This window comes from Danio rerio, chromosome 17 (genome assembly GCF_049306965.1).
Source record: "Danio rerio strain Tuebingen ecotype United States chromosome 17, GRCz12tu, whole genome shotgun sequence".
In the NCBI taxonomy this organism is placed as follows: Eukaryota; Metazoa; Chordata; class Actinopteri; order Cypriniformes; family Danionidae; genus Danio; species Danio rerio.
In genome coordinates this window covers 23,429,422-23,447,124 of record NC_133192.1, presented here as the reverse complement: position 1 = coordinate 23,447,124, position 17,703 = coordinate 23,429,422, and the positions used below count along the sequence as shown (strand labels likewise).

Sequence of the window (17,703 nt, the reverse complement as noted above, 5' to 3'; positions counted from 1 at the left end):
TAAAAAACTTTTTAAACTACCTCAGGTTTTTTATTTTGTACTTTTTGCCGTGGTCCACTTATAATATAATCAATATTTGTATATCAAAATGCATCATAATTTAGAAGTAATTGACTATTTTCTGTACTGTTTTTGACCCTGATCATCAGAATGCTCTGTTTGAATGGGCGTGGCTGATTGTAGATGCAGATGTAAAAGCTCACTGCAGTGATTGGCTGACAGTTTTGCATATTAAACAGGGATATGCAGGCAGTGAGGTAGCAGTAAACTTCAATCTTCTGCGGAGGCGGGGCTTATCCTCCCTATTACATCACAGAGTAGAACAATTCAGAACTTGTGGTTTTGTAAGACTGCCTTTAATATAAACAAATTTTAGAGGAGCCATAAAGTGTTGAGTTCTGAATCTTACAGAATGTTTTTTTAGTAATATGACCTATTACCTGTCAAAACCACAAGGGAGTTTTGGCTTTTCACTTCATGACCCCTCTATTGTATTACTGAAAACAAATGTAATCTTAAATGTCTTACATGATCTGGTGGTCAGAAAATGAACACATTTTTGGGTGGACTGTCCCTTTAAATGTTGTGCCTGGCTAAAATTACGTGGACGTACATTCCTTTTTAACGAATTCGGCTGTTTCAGCTGGATCCTATAGATTAATTATGATTTTACATCTGTCTTCCATATTAGCTATAAAAATACATATAAAGATGATTACAGAAACATATGCATATTGTTTTTAGACAGAGTGAAATTAAGATCTGTTTGAACTTAAGCTGTTTTTATCTGAGGGCATGCAAGACATAAAAATGGGATCCTTTATGTCATGATATTTGACTAACAGTGGGTAGAAAAGAACAAAGTTCTGGAATAGACATCTATTAAATATTAAAGTGCAATAGAGCTCAAGGCAATAGGGGTGTGAAAGGAAGACTGAGCCTCTTTCTTTGGTTTTGTCACACATGCATTTGTTCGATGCACATATGCAGATATTTGACTTGACTATAATCTATCATTCAGCAAATGAATGTGCCATTTTTGTTCCTGTCCATCGACTTGACATGCTACTTCAACGTTTGAAGTCATAGCAGTCACATAAATCAGTACATAAGCTTTAGTATGCAGAAACGCAGCATTGGTGTCATAGAAATTCGTTTGCACGTTGTGTCTTAACCAGGCACAGCGTATTAGACTTGCTGGCTGCCTCATTTTTATTTCTGGTCCAAAACTCTGCTTTACATAACTGTACTGTTGTTGACATCCTATGCTTAGTACTTTAGCATTTTATTTATAATTTTAGTTTAATTCATAGTCGATTTCTCTGTGGTTTATTAGTTTTTGGATAGGCATGTTAGTTTTGCCTGGCAAAGACACAATGTTAGATATTTACTGTAAAACAAAGTAGCATTAACACTTTGAAATCAGTTCAGCTAAGATATATGTGTATCTTTTGGGAGGAAAACAAAAATATTGATTGCTTGTTTGTTTGTGGTTTAATGTTTCACTTGAAATCCATGCTTTAAAAGTGCTCTATGCTGGAAATCAATGCATATGCGAACCATTTTGCTAAAGAGTTTATTCTTCTTAAACTATAATTTGCCTCGCTGGACCAACTGCAATACATTCTGAAAATACAAATACAAAATACCTTCATTTCATATTGGTTTTGAACCCGGTGTTCATAGCAGTTGGTTCTTGGCATATGTGCTGCTTTGGGTGTTTCAATGCAATTTACACCAACCACTGTTTATCTGGGCTCACCGGTGTACTGTAATGTGTATATGTGCAGAAGTGTTTTGTCTGTGTGAGATAGCTGATCCAAATGTCTTCCTAATAGAGAAGATGAGCACAGACTGAATGACATATGTGTATAGAGATGAAAGAACTTGGAAACTGGGTTTTTGTTGGTAATGCAAGATAATAGTGGTAAGCAAATGCATTTTTTGTGTGTTCCAAAGATGTTTAAATAACTGAGGCCGTGTCTCATACACTACCATTCAAAAGTTTGGGTCTGTGATATTTTATAATGTTTTAGAAGTAAGTCTATATGCTCGAAGACAGAATTTATTTGATCAAAATACACTTTAACTTGTGAAATAATATTCAAATTTTAAAATAACTTTTATATTTTAGTATATGCTAAAGTGTGTGATGTTTTTCTGTGATGGCACAGCTGAATAACTTCAGCCTTCAGTGTCACACGATTCTCAAAAAATAATTTTAATATGTTGATTTGGTGCTCAAGAAACATTTCTCATTTTATAAGTGTTGAAAATGGTGTTTAATATTTTCGTAGGAACTGATGACTCATTTTGTTTAGACTTTTTTGATGAATAATCATAAAAAAAACAGCATTTAATTGAAACTGAAGAATTTTATAACATTTACAAATGAAACTTTTCATCAATTTAATGAATCCTCCCTGAAAAAAATACATTACTTCCCAAAAATAAAAAAAAAACAAAGAAATATCACAAACTTTTGAAAGGTAGTGATCCTGATCAGGCCTATAATTATTCGCCAGAAAATGTATTGTTTCTGCGCTTTTAAAAATGTATAAAATGTTCTCAAGATGGGATAATAACATGTATAGATCGTTTAAGGAATGTTTTCTCTGATTTAGTGAAAGACTGTAAATAATGTTGTCCAATACTTTTGAATCACAACGATGTTTCATGTAGAACCATATTTCATGCTAAAGTCATTACTCATTCAAGCCAAATGGCTTATCATTGCAGTCCCGTTTCATGCCATTCAACATTCATAACCTCTCACATTCTCTGTCTCTAACTGGGTCAAACCCGAGCTTGTCTAAACTCCACAGAGACGACCCTTGAGCTCTGAGCAGCTTATAACAGCGTTTAGCATTTGTATAGAAAAGCGTCAAATTGTATTCTTTTATCTATTTAATAATACAGTATATTCAGAAAAGCCTAAAACCGTGTAAATGGCTTCTCACTGACCAGTATTGTTATGAATCGATTTTAACCTTTTCTGAGTCAAAATTTTTACCATATGCTGAAATTTGTATTGAATAAAAGTTATTCATAAGCTGATCCCAGACCTGCCCATTGAAGTAAATCAGGGTCAGCCTTCGACAGCCTTCGTGTCTTTCACAAAATAGCTAGCTAGTGCAATAAATAAAATAGGGACTGTATAGTAGACTTGTAATATATACAAGCATGCGTTTTAGGCTTTTGTAATATCATAACTCTTTAGACAGATAGCTGAACATGCTGCTGTACTAACACATTCCTCTGTTCCATTCGCCCTGTGTGTGTCCACCGCTGTACATACTGTTGGCTGAGCACTGTCTTTGAGTTTACACTTGAAATCACAAATGGGCTAAATCGTTAAAAAACATATAGAGAGAGAGAAATCTACACTGTAAAATGGACTTTTGTGCCTTTTTAACCATGTATGTCATTCTAAAAAGACAATCCTGCAAAGCTTGTATACAACCAAATCACAAGTAAATAATCTGAAAAATGACTAAAGAGTGGTGTGTTGTCTCACAGCGTGGTCCACAGTGTTTATTTCGCATTTGAGAAGTCCTGTTGGGCAGCCTTAAAAAGGTTTTTTTCTGATTGTTGAGGTTGTTTAGTATGAGAAAAGCAGATACTTGGTTAAATATGAATGAATGGAAATGAATGGAAAAATCTTGTAACAATCTGTAGTTTTCTGAAACGGTTGACTCAAAGTGAGTTTATTAGCAGTGTGTTATCAAAGTCTGTTTAAATGCTGTGGTTAAAAATGCAGAATGTGCTGGTTCAGCTGAAGGAGAAATGGCTTGAAAGAAATGAGGTGGAATATAATCAAGGACAGGTTGATATCTCTGGAGACATTAGACATACAGAGTGTTGTGTTTTGATGTGTACACGTTAAATTAATTTGGTATTATACTATATACTGTGCATTTTCTTCTTGTTATTTTTTATTATTAATAATAATAATTTCATACATGTATATAGCACTTTTATGGACACTCAAAGAACTTTGCAAATTTTTTGGTGGGAAATCTCCTCATCCCCCACCAGTGTGCAGGCTAGGGTAACCCCACTGCTAAAGAAACCCAACCTGGACCATACGCTACTTGAAAACTACAGACCAGTATCCCTGCTTCCATTCATGGCCAAGATTCTGGAGAAAGTAGTGTTCAATCAAGTCCTGGACTTTCTTACTCAAAACAATCTCATGGACAACAAGCAATCCGGCTTTAAGAAAGGCCACTCAACTGAGACTGCCCTGCTCTCGGTCGTGGAGGATCTCAGACTGGCTAAAGCAGACTCTAAATCATCAGTCCTCATTTTGCTGGACTTGTCAGCTGCTTTTGACACTGTCAACCACCAGATCCTGCTATCTACGCTTGAGTCACTGGGCGTTGCGGGCACTGTTATACAATGGTTTAGATCTTACCTCTCTGACAGGTCATTCAGGGTGTCTTGGAGGGGAGAGGTGTCCAACCTACAGCATCTAAACACTGGGGTACCTCAAGGCTCTGTTCTTGGGCCACTTCTCTTCTCCATCTACACATCATCTCTAGGACCAGTCATCCAGAGACATGGATTCTCCTACCACTGCTATGCTGATGACACCCAGCTATACCTCTCTTTTCATCCTGATGATCCCTCGGTTCCAGCTCGTATCTCAGCCTGCCTGTTGGATATTTCACACTGGATGAAAGATCATCATCTTCAGCTGAACCTCGCAAAAACGGAAATGCTTGTAGTTTCTGCCAACCCGACTCTACACCATAACTTTTCAATCCAGATGGATGGGGCAACCATTACTGCATCCAAAATGGTGAAAAGCCTTGGAGTAACGATTGATGACCAACTAAACTTCTCTGACCACATTTCTAGAACTGCTCGATCGTGCAGATTTGCACTCTATAACATCAGAAAGATCCGACCCTTCTTATCTGAACATGCAGCTCAACTCCTTGTTCAAGCTCTTGTTCTCTCCAAACTGGATTACTGCAACTCTCTACTAGCTGGGCTTCCAGCTAACTCTATCAAGCCTCTTCAACTGCTCCAGAATGCAGCAGCACGAGTTGTCTTCAATGAACCTAAACGAGCACATGTCACTCCGCTGCTAGTCCGTTTGCACTGGCTGCCAGTTGCTGCTCGCATCAAATTCAAAACTCTGATGTTTGCCTACAAAGTGACTTCTGGCCTAGCACCTTCTTATCTGCACTCACTTCTGCAGATCTATGTGCCCTCCAGAAACTTGCGTTCTGTGAATGAACGTCGCCTCGTGGTTCCATCCCAAAGAGGGAAAAAATCACTTTCGCGAACGCTCACGCTCAATCTGCCCAGTTGGTGGAATGAACTCCCTAACTGCATCAGAACAGCAGAGTCACTCGCTATTTTCAAGAAACGACTAAAAACTCAACTATTTAGTCTCCACTTCACTTCCTAAGCTGCAATTGCCTCTTTGAATATCACACTAATTGTACAAAAAAAAAAAAAAAAAAAAAAAAAAAAACACTTCCCTTCTTAGACTTTACAGACCTGAAACTTGCCTTTAGTACTTATTCATTGTTGCTCTTAGTTGTGTAAATTGCTTCCTTGTCCTCATTTGTAAGTCGCTTTGGATAAAAGCGTCTGCTAAATGACTAAATGTAAATGTAAATGTAAATGAAGCATTGGCAGCCATATTGCGCCAGACATCAGGCCACACACCAGCTAATTGGGGGAGAGGAAACAGAGTGACAGCCAATTATGATATGGGGATGGTTAGCAGGCCATGATGGACAGAGCCCAGTGGGCAAATTTGGTTTTTATTGACCACAGAGAGTCAGGACATCAATTATGCATCTCATCCAAAAGACGGCGTTCACTGAACAGTATAGAGTCCCCATCAATATACATAAGGACCCACACAGATCACAGATTGTGCACCCCCTGCTGGTCTCACTAACACCACTTCTGGCAGCAACCTAGCTATCCCATGTGGTCTCTGCTTAGCTTCAGTGGGCGACCATGTGACAGTTGCAGAGAGCTAGCTGCCGGCAAGATGCTTGGCAGACTTTAGGTGCTTGAAAAAGAATTGTTTCATTTCCAGAATGAAAGTTTCCCTATAATCGACTCATCTGTTTCTTCTGTCTAAAAGAAATTAAGGTTTTTGAGGAAAGCATGCAGGTTTTTTTTCATATAGTGGACTTCTATGTTGGTTAGTGGTATGAACGTTCAAATTGCAGTTTCAACACAGCTTCAGAGATATCTACATGTTTCCAGCCAAGTAATAAGTGTCTTACCTAATTCAATGATTTAGTCATGTGGTCCACTATATGGAGCAGGGGTTCCCAAACTTTTCAGCTCACGACCCCCAAAATAACAATGCCAGTGACTCGCAACTCCCAAATTTCTCGGAGGTGGTTATAAATCTACAAACGTTGCACACATAACAATAGGCCTATATAAACACAAGTATATTGACAACACAAAAAAGTGCATCAGTATAAGAACCATATCGTTTTTATAGTCATTTATTTATGTTTAATTTAGTGTTGACCTCAGCTAAAGAAACTGTTGGACACAATGTTTTCAGCACAAGTCTGTTCCTGGTGTATTATCGGAGACCGCCACTCAGAGATCATTCTCAAAGTTCAGTTGTGGCTTGTATTTATTTGTAATGTATTTAATTGCCATAAAGGTGTCAGAAAGTTTAACCTAGTGCTATAAAATCAATTTGCTGCAGCTGACGCTATTGCTGTGTTGTTAATCTAACGTAAACACACCAGTCCTATGAAAAAAAAAAATGTAAAAGATCGGACAACAAAATTTTATTCGCCTGTTGTTTTTATGTAACTATTCACTACTATTTTATATCATATCTTCTGTGGATTATGGAAATAATATGGTAATTCTAATAATTTTATTTAAAAAATTTTGACTTTTAAAAATCACCAAAATCACCAAGCGACCCCCTGTCATTGTCCCTAACTTTGGAAACTACTCATATGGAGAAGAAAACTGTATGTTTTACCAAAAAATGTGTTTTGAAGGAAGAACGAAATTAACATGTTAAATGACAAGGGAAGAGTAAATGATTTGGAAATCATTAATAAAGGAGGGAACTGATCCTTTCAATGCCACACAACTTTTTCAACATGACTCCACTGAGTTTTTTTTTTCTTGCATTGTTACAGGACATCGCCGTGGCTGAACCTTCGCCTTCGTTCTCTCAGACGCGTATGAAGCGAGTGGACTTTGTGTCTGGTGTTTTGATGTTTGATGATCTGAGAGAGGAGGTTGTGAAGACTGGAGGTTCAGGAAGTGATGGGAGTCCACGCAGTAGTGAGGGAAGCCCGGAAGGGGCAGCGTCCACCCTACTCGCCCCTGCACATCGAGACCATGACCAGGAAGAGGGCTCACGCACACTGGTGCTTGTGTCTGCCGGTAACGGACAAGTTTCACCTGGGGATGGGCAGGGAACGCTTGCTGCTTTGACACCGCAGGGAGAGCGACCTGTGCCGGAAGAATCTGAACCTGGCACTCTTTCCTCTGTCATTAAATCAGAGCCCAGGCCTATCGTCATGACAACTGCGGCTGTGATCACCAGTGGTTCTTCCTCGCCACCGTTTACTAAAGTGGAGCGCACTTTCATCCACATCGCTGAGACGTCACATCTTAATGTCATGACAGCCAGACACCGTCCGTCTGGATTCGATGAGCCGATATCTGTTGAGCGTGACGAAATGGGGGAAGAGAAAGAGGATCGGTCAGGGCAACTAGTGGAGATAGAGAGGAATAGTAAAGGGATTAAGGTGGAAAGGGAAGGGGATGAGAAGAAAAAGGAAGAAAGTGAAGCTGAGAAGGAAAAGCAGGAAGTAGAAAATGTAATTATTAGTAGCAGAGAGGAAGCAGAGACTGTGTTTTTAGCTGAGCAGCCAGTGTCTATAGCTATTAAAGAAAATATTTCAATAGAAACCAAATTAGATGACGAACAAGATGGTGTCACAACAGAGAAAGAACAGGAGCAAGAAGAGAGTCCATCTGTGTCCCCTGAACAAAACAGAGATGCTGAAGTAGAGGATGAGAAGGATGTGTCTCCACCAGAGGTGGAGTCACCTGATAGAAAGCCACTCCCACAAAGGCGGAGCCGTATTCCTGTGCTCATGTCAGAGGATGAAACGGGCTCAGACAAGTCATCGCAGACGAGTCAAGAGCAGTTGCAACGAACTCGCAAAAGCAGACACCAACAGTTGGCCCGTCTGGTTCTGGAGCGTAAACAAACGCATATGATGCGCTCTCGTTCTGCCTCCTCACACTCCCCAACACTCTCCACCACTGCATCTGAGGATGAAGCCCACCAATCTGATGACTCCGCTAAAGGAGCGGATGGGAAAATTAAGAGCAGGATCCCTCGGCCAGTCACGCCTATCAGGGGGTCTTACGACCTGTTAAAGTGCGCGACTCTACCGCAAACCCAGAGATCTGTGTCTTTTATTCAATACAGGTGGGTGGAGCAGAAAATTATTTGGTACACATCAAAATTTTGAACATTTGTTTGAATTTATGTTTCTCATGAGTCTTAATTTGAAAACAATTTGAAATATATTTTCTTTAAGAGCAAATGTATAATGATTTCTTGCCATTCCTTTTAAATGCAACTTATACTTCAAAATTTACATGTATATTTTAATGGTCACCATTCATACTTTGTGCATACATTTTGCACATATTAATTGATAATTTTTTGGAGATATAAGTTTTTCCACAAAATGCCAGCAATTCTTCACAGATAACAATTAACAATAGATGCCTACATGTACATTAGATTAGTCAGTACTGAAGCCAAATCTGGAGCTTATCTAACAAAAGAACGATAAAAAACTACTAAACCTAAATTTAAATGTTATTCAAAAATATTAAAAACAAATTTTAAAAAGGGGAAAAATCAAGAGAAGCAAAAAATGTAAAAATTTAGTTGAAATTTTGTAGGTTCTAATTTTTTTTGCAATATTTTGCTTTAATTGTTTTCTTTCAATTACTAAATATATTTGGCGACAAATATTATTTTAATATACTTATCTGTTTAATAAATTCATTTTGTTTAAATGCATCAAAATACATCGCCTATATCCACTGAAAGATGGATAAAAACATTCATTTTCAAAATAGGGTCTACTCAATTATACTGAGCACTGTACTTATATATGTGATAATAATACCCCATGAGCTGTTATAATGCACATACTGTATGTCAACCGCTTTGCAAGTAGTGTTGGGTGCAACGCATTGCAAGTAACGCTTTTTATGTAATAATATTACTTTTCTAAGTAACGAGTAAAGTAATGGATTACATTTAAAAAATAAGTAATAATATTTGAGTTACTTATTTCACAATGTAATGCAAGTTACCTTTTAGTTTCATTAATTAGCTTTTAAAAAGTAAATTGCTGAATAAAAAGTAAAGTAGTTACAAGGAATCACACACTTAACGAGAGAATGTGTTCAGTAGTTTGAACACATTGAAGAAAAGGTAAAAGGGATTGTCTTAATGGACAGTCATTTTACTTGAGACAAAATTACAAAATTAAGGCAAAAGTACAAAAGTAGCAAACACGTTGCTTTTAAACTTTCAATAATCTGTATATACTGCATGTATAGCTCTGGGTTCAGGAAGTTCCTCTAATATAAAAGAAAGAAAAATAACAAGTTCTAAAAGAGATCAAGCTCAGGCAATAAAAATTAACGCAAAAGCTATGCAAAAGTAACGTGATTCATTACTTACCATAAAAAGTAACTAAGTAACTCAACTAGTTACTTTTTTTTTTAGAGAATAACTCAATATTGTAATGCATTACTTTTAAAAGTAACTTTCCCCAATAATGTTTGCAAGCACATCAAATGTAGTATACTTGGAAAGACTTATGAACATGAACCGCCTGTTATCTAGGCTTGCATGTAAAAAGTATACAATGGTACATTGGGCTTTAATGTAGAGATCTGCTTGAGACAAAATTTTTAATCCCGTTCCCTCCAGGTTTTAGTCCGAACTGACCTCTTCCACTTATATTCAGCATTTGTTGTCCCGCTGTCTGACCCGCCCCGCTTTCTACCCGCCGTTCCCACTAACTAGGGGTTGCGAACAGAGGACCAAAACCAGACAGCCTATAACAAGCCATCTGTATAGACACACACACACATAGACACACAGCACCAAACAAGCGACACAAAGCATCACGCTCTCTCTCATTTACACACACACTCACGCACATAGACAGCACCAAGCTAGCGACGCACAGCATCACGCTCTCTTTCTTTAATCACACACACACACATACATAGATAGCAACAAACAAGCGACACACAGCATCACGCTGTCTCATTCACACACATACATACGTGTACTTGCTTGCCCGGCAGTCGGGAGCGATATTGTTAGACCACCCGCTCCCGTTCAAATTACACCAGTTACCGACCACTCCCATGCTTTATTCGGAAATTTATTCCCATACCGCAAGAAATCTGGTCGGGTCCCGTGGCAGACCTTTACTTTAATGTGACATGTAAAATTGTGCATACTGAACCTAAATGGAGATAATGATTGTATTATAATTCCACTGAATGATATGACTCTTTATTTCTTCCTCTCCAACAGAACCAACAGTTCTATCAATCCCAAGATTCAGAAATCTGCAAGTCTGCACACAAATATTCATCAGCAGCCGCCTAAACCTCAGCTCCGCCCCTCTAAAACACTTCCACCCCTTCCTCCATCTTCAGGTCCTTCCCACACTCAAGGAAGCCGGACGGCCACACGTACCGTTACTCGTACCTCAGCTCCTAATGCCACCAGAAGCATCAGTACTTCCCCGCGAAGCTACGGCACCTCCCGCACCGACAGCCCCTCGCCTCAGCGCATTCGACGACAGCTTGCAGCCAATGAAACGCAACGGCAAGCCCAGCAGCCCAGACCTCCAGTCCCGTCTGTGTCCAAATCCAAACCTCAGGACTCCACCACCCCAAGAAAGAGCAAATCCCACCCATCAACCTCAACAAAAGCAAAGAAAGATCCACTGGAGTCAAAAACAAAAACAAGATAATTACAGTGTGTGAAGAAGGACTCCATTGCTCTAGATTATCTTCATCCTCAGCATCAACACCACAATCACTCTCTGAATTGTCAGACACGCAACCAAACAATATGAAGGACACGTTCGCTATTCTGCCAAGTGACTGCAGCAGCTACTTAAATACCTCTGCTGAGGAAAACCTCTGACATTTACACACAGCGAGTGTGTGTGTGGGAGAGTTGTCATTAATGAGGGGTGTTGGACGGATAAACACACCTCATATGCCTTAAACCTGCAAAGGAAATTATTGCTGCCATCACAAAAAAGCTTCCACAGGCTCTCATGTCCACAGCGCAAACACTACTATCATGTTCAATAATGAAGCCAATCATACTGTACGAGTAAAAATTGGGATCTACTTAGCTTTAATACTTTTCAATAGATTAAAGTACCTGCCAGTTATTCACTGAAATATCATTTGTGAAACAGGGCAAACCAACATCAGAATCAGAATCTACAAATCCTAAAATAATTACAAAAATTATATTCAATTTATTTGTGTTTAAGAGAGACTTTTATATCAGCTAATGCAGTGTGTTAACCTGTATTAGGTAGTTCTGTGCAGAAATTTCTGAAAAGTGAGCGATTCTTAATTCTCTAGTTCTAAAACCTGCATTTAATTTCTACACAGAGCTAAGGGTATGTTTACACAACACTGTCAACTAAAAACATTTCAACTCGTTTATTGCATTTTCTGCTGATGATTTACATAAAAAAATTAAATTAGGTAGCTAAGAATACTAACTTTAGATAACCAAGGCTCATTCTGATTACGTACCCCTATATACATTTCAGAACACAGCAAAATACGTCACAGGAGCTAGATTTATTTTATTTTTTTTCGTGAATCCACCAGATACTGCTGTGTATGCTTTTTGAGATCCCAAATTTCTCTCGTGAGTGCCATTCAAGTCTGCTGTTCTCACATAAATCCACCAGAGGCTGGATTTGTCAACTGACTGACTTTTTGACTAACCAACCAACCGAAACCCTTACTCTCCCCCTTCCCTAAACCCAACCAATAGCATTTTAAAAAGCGCCGTTTGACCCGCCCACCCCTTTCCTAAACCCAACCTCAGTATTTTAAAAAGCAATCCAGAAAAAGAAAAGCCCACAGATTTTTACCACGTTTTCAGATTTTACCACATTTTGACCCTGTTAATTACTTGTTTATTTACTTTTTGGATTCTGTTTTTGTCTTACCTGCTTTCTGGAACTGTTCTTCACCAGACTCGAACCCTGTTGTCATGGTCAACACCTCTGCATCTCATTCCACTGACGTACGTGTCGAGCTACCCGACAAACTGGTAACAGCGAAAAAGATAAGCATACGGAGGTAAGCGGTCAGCTGGTAAGCGTGAAAGGAAACGGCACCTTACCACCTCATAGCGCTCATTTTAAAGATGAAATGCAGCCATAAGTTGACATCATTTGTGATCTCCAGAAACGTAAATAAGTCTACATTTTCAGAATGAGCCTATGTTGACTTTTGATAATGGGTTACAAAGCCTCTGATCTTCATGTAAGTAGCGTGTAAAATGTAAATTTGTGTGAAACGGATACGTTATGCGCATGTTTATTTCAGTATATGCTCAATTCATAAGCATGTGCGACTACTTGATAATCAAAACAATTATGGCGGATTACAGGACTGTGAGGATTGAGGATTGTTTACAAAATTACATCACCATCTACTGACCTGGCATGCATAATACAACTTTTTTAGTAGTTTTCAAAGATTCGTGTGGAATGGGATCATCTCTGTGTAAAGCACAGATGATGCAAACTTGTGAAAATGATGACACCATGCATATTACATATAACAGTCTATAGGCATGTGCGTACTTGCAACCAAAACAATGATAGCTACTGAACCATATATGCACAGGTTTGTGGTGTTTCTTTACAGGTGATATCACCATCTACTGGCCTGGCATGCGTAATGTAGTTATTTCACCCGCTTCAAATGATATCACTCGATTGAATGGGCATTATCAGTGGTTATCAGTTGAAAGTTGGGGGCTTCTGTGCGTACTGGTAGGCTTAGAAGGCTTTTTTCATCCATCCACATGGCTAGTCAGCTACACAAATAAGAAAGACTCCAGATTTAGACCTGTTTTTACATAAATGTTACAGTTGGGTTTAGGGTTGAGGTAGGGGTAGACATTAATAAAATATAATTAATGGGAAATTTAATAAATAATATAAATCATTCTTGTGGTTAATCAACTTCACTTATAGAGAAGTAGTAGATTCAGATCTGTTTTTACATTACTGTGATGGTTGGGTTAGGGTTGGGGTAAGGGTAGACGTTAATAAAATATAATTAATGGGAAATTTATAAATATTAAAAAATAAAAAATATATATATAAAAAAAATAAATAATATCAATCATTCTTGTTAACTTCTGGCCTCAGCCAAATGTGATTTATAGCTGATTAACCATGTAAATGGATGAGAACAGCCTTCTGAGCTTACCGGTAGGCACAAAAGTCCCATACTGGCTCATATCTATCAGCTGATAATAACTGATAATGCCTGTTTAACCAGGTGACAGCATTCGAATCGGCTGTCCAAAATACAAAGTAAAATTGTTGGTCATAAATTTACACAAAAACATTATTTTAGTTCCTGAAAATGCAGACCTTTGGGTTTCAAAGCTCAAGTATTTGAAAAAATACAGTTAATGAATGTGATTTTATTATTACAGGTTTGTGCACGAGTATGGATCCATGCCAAATAATAATAATAAAATTGCTTTTAGTACTTCAATGTTCTGTAAACATACCCTAAAGATCACTAATGTTGCTGCTACAGTTTGACATCAATCATACTATCATCTTTGCTCCACCCACCATCTTTAATTCTCTTCCTGATTGGGTCATCTGTGACCTGTCTGGTAAATGTATTTGTTACCGAACCCCAGACCAGTGGCTTGCATTCAGAAATGCTTGTCCGCTTCTGTTTATTGTCTTTTGCAAAACTGTAGATAATGTAAGCAGTACTTAAAAAAAAATCTAAATATATATTTTTGTTCCAAAAAACAACAAAGGCTACAAAAAAGATTATTGGGTGAAAATAGGAGTAACTTAGTTGCATTTTCTTCAGTGCCAGGCTGAAGATGCACCACTCGGATCTGTATACAACATTTAGAGTTCAAAGAGTGTTTGAGGAAGCTGAACGAAGGTTGAAGAGAACACAAAAGCTCCTCAAAAACCAGGTACACCAAGGAGAAATGCAGCAGAAATCAATAATGTGTGTTAAAAGAGCATGTGTGGGGTTTGTAAATGTACTCCGGGATGCTATTTTTATGCCGTTCTGATATTCCTGAGTGTCCAGAGCATGTGTTCAAAGGCTACTAATCTGAAGTGGAAAATAATAACTAAGGTGCTATCGGAGTGTGTCTTCATGCCCGCTCTAGTCATTGGTGTTTTTTTCTGTCCTGTGCGTGGATGAAAACTGAACATCCATGAAGATTGTCAAGTCACCAGAGGAGAAAAATGTCTTTAGTGCACAGTAGCCAGTGTTATCTGTGAGTGATCTTAAAGAGAGAGAGAGCTTCATTTAGACCATGCCCACTGCAGAACCATTGCATGCTGTCGTTTGGATGAAATAACAGGAAAATATGTTCCATCTGTGGAGAACCCAGAACACTCTCTCTACGCTCCAAATGCCAACAAGTTTTGAGGAAAGACACGTCCTCCTGGTTGGTCATCTCTCTTCAGTGTGTTGCTTTGAGAGAATTTGCATGAATGTGTTTCATGAATCATGATTGACTAACTTATACTAAGGTGCAACCTTTCTGAGTTATAAAATGACAAATTATTACAAATTATCAATGATGCCATTCAATAAATGCAAGTTCCATCACTGTTTTGGTTGATTGTTTTCCTTCTCTCTTTCCAGAAACACTCAGTGGATGTTGTGCATAGGGGAATCTGCATGTCCTTGCTGTGGTGAAAGCAGCGGTGGAAAGTAACCAATTACAAATACTCAAATTACTGTAACTGAGTAAATCTTCTCAGGAATTGCACTTTTCTAAGTATTTTAGACATCTGTGCTTTTACTCAGTATATATTTTACTTCCACCTACAGTCACCACGCTGTAGTTTTTGACAGTAGTAAAAAGTGTAGTGTTTGTAGTGTTCTGTTGTCTACAGTGATTGTCTAAGTACAACAATCAATCGCTTGATCCACATCCATTTTCTACTCAAGAGTTGAAATGGAGGATTTTAATTCCGTCAATAGGACCTGTCGATGTTTTGTTTGACCATCGGCGCCATGTTCAGCTGGTTTGTGGCGTCCTCTGAGGGGTCAGTTTTTGCTTCTGTCTTGCTCTGTTTAGGCGATTTGGAGGTCATGTTTTATCGAAGTGATGGTTTTCTCCAATGATGGAGTGTTCTGATTTTTAGTTCACAAATAAAATAAATAGGCATTACGAAAACGTGAGGGAACGAGAAACAAACACGTCTACTTCATTAGCCCAGCCAACCGGAAATCCCAGCTTGATCCACATCCAATAAAACTGCACGGAAAAATTATTTCAGGGTTCAAAGTGCATAATCTAAGAATTAACATACAGTATCGTCAAAACTACTTTTCTCTATATCGCTTTGCATGTAAATGCACCAGCCTGCTTTCTGTCAACTTATTATAGTGCATAATGTAATGTGTTCTTATTTGAAAATAATATCACATTTTAAATTTATAGTCAATGAATGGCAAATAAATGAATTTACACTGAAGCATTCTTTAATGAAAATGGCACTGATCTAATCTACTTTTATCATTTTTATTTTATTAATTATTATCACTTTTCCCAGAGATGGGTTGTGGCTGGAAGGGCATCTGTGCGTAAAAAAAGTGCTGGATAAGTTGGCGGTTCATTCTGCTGTGGCAACCCTGGATTAATAAAGAACTAAGCCAAAAAGAAAATGAATGTATAATTATCACTCTTGAGTACTCCTAGAAGGGCTCATATTTGAGTACTATATGGAACATTTACTTTCTCTTAGGACAGCACGGTGGCACAGTGGGTAACACAAACAGAAGGTTTGCTATTCTCCTCGTGTTCCGGTGGGTTTCCTCCAGGTGCTCTGGTTTTCCCCACAGTCCAAAGATGTGCTATAGGTAAATTGAAGAAGCCAAATTGGCCGTAGTGTATGTGTAGATGTGCATAGTGTAGTGTAGATGTGTATAGTGTAAAACATACACTGGTTTGTTAAGTATGTTAAGTTCTGGAAAAATGGTTCATTCCACTGTGGCGGATTAATAAAGGGGTTAATAAAGGGACTTAGCCAAAAAAGAAAATGAATGAACAAACTTTTCCTCTATCACTACATTTTTGACAAGTAATGGTACTTTTACCTGACTTAGATTTTTTTAGTTCTCTTTCCACCATGGGTGAAGATGAAAAAGAATGATGTTTCATATAATGAACCAACAACAGAGAACTTTTAGATCTTAGAATAAAAATCAGAAAGAGCTTTATTGCCAAGTGTGCTTGCACACACAAGGAATTTGTCTTTATGATAAGAGCTTCCAGTACAGAGAGTACAAAAAGTACAAACATAGTGGAGCAAAGTGCAAAGTACAAACAGAGTGCAACAAAGTAGAAACATAGAGGAGACATGAATAGAAAAAACATGAATAAATGGCAATATCATTTAGAAAATCTAGAGAAAAAAAAGTTGTTCCTGTATACAGAGTTTATTGTGCATATGAGGTAATTAACGGTGGTTCAGGTGGGAAATGACCAGAGGGAAAAATGTTTTTGTGCTCTGGAGCGCCAGCCAGAGGGCAACAGTTCAAAGAGAGAGTGGCCTCGGTGTGAGGGGTCCAGAGTGATTTTCCGAAACAATATCCGTGACGGTTTGCTGCCAAGTGTGACGTAGCTGGAATGAGAATCAGCACATATAAATCCTAGGCCATGGTGGTCCACAGGAAAAGGTGGTTTGCCATCTTCAGGTTGGAAGAAAGTCCTTACCCCAGGTGGAAGAGTTCAAGTATCTTGGAGTTTTGTTCACGAGCGAGAGAAGGATGGAAGGTGAGATTGACAGGAGGATTGGTGCAGCGGCAGCAGAAATGCGGTTGATGTATTTTTCTGTTGTGGCAAAGAAGGAGCTGAGCTGAAAGGTAAAGCTCTCGATTTACCGGTCAATCTGCGTTCCTACTCTCACATGGTAAGGAGCTTTGGGTCATGACCAAAAGTATAAGATCTTGGATACAAGCGGCTGAAATGAGTTTCCTTCGCAGGCTGGCAGGGTGCACCCTTATAGATAGGGTGAGGAGCTCTGTCTCTCCTCACCCTATTGCTGCTCCTCCACATCAAAAGAAGTCAGCTGAGGTGGCTCGAGCATCTTTTTCGCATGCCTTCTGGATGCCTACCTAGGGAGGTGTTCCAGGCATGTCCCACCGGTAGGAGGCCTCAGGGAAGACCTAGGACAAGCTGAAGGGACTATGTCTCTCGGCTGGCCTGGAAGCGCCTCAGGATCTCACTTCAGATTTTGAGAAATGGTGGTGCTCAGGAACCTGAATGACTCTATTGCTGCCACAGTGCTGTCCATCATGGTAAGTGGGGGGAGTACAGGGGGTTACTCCTAAAGTCCATGATCA

General features: G+C 38.8%; 1 protein-coding gene across 3 annotated transcripts in view; it reads left to right on the top strand.

Annotated features, from left to right (window-relative positions):
* ttbk1b (tau tubulin kinase 1b) overlaps positions 1–12,759 on the top strand; it is a 37,111-nt gene extending 24,352 nt beyond the window's left edge. For all 3 annotated transcript variants that reach the window (XM_073928461.1, XM_021473129.3, XM_073928462.1), the window contains 2 exons: positions 7,155–8,464; positions 10,613–12,759. In XM_073928461.1, the coding sequence (XP_073784562.1) occupies positions 7,155–8,464; positions 10,613–11,057 (1,755 nt within the window). In that variant the 3' untranslated portion in view covers positions 11,058–12,759. The remainder of the gene's footprint in view (positions 1–7,154; positions 8,465–10,612) is intronic.
* Positions 12,760–17,703: the final 4,944 nt, after the last annotated feature.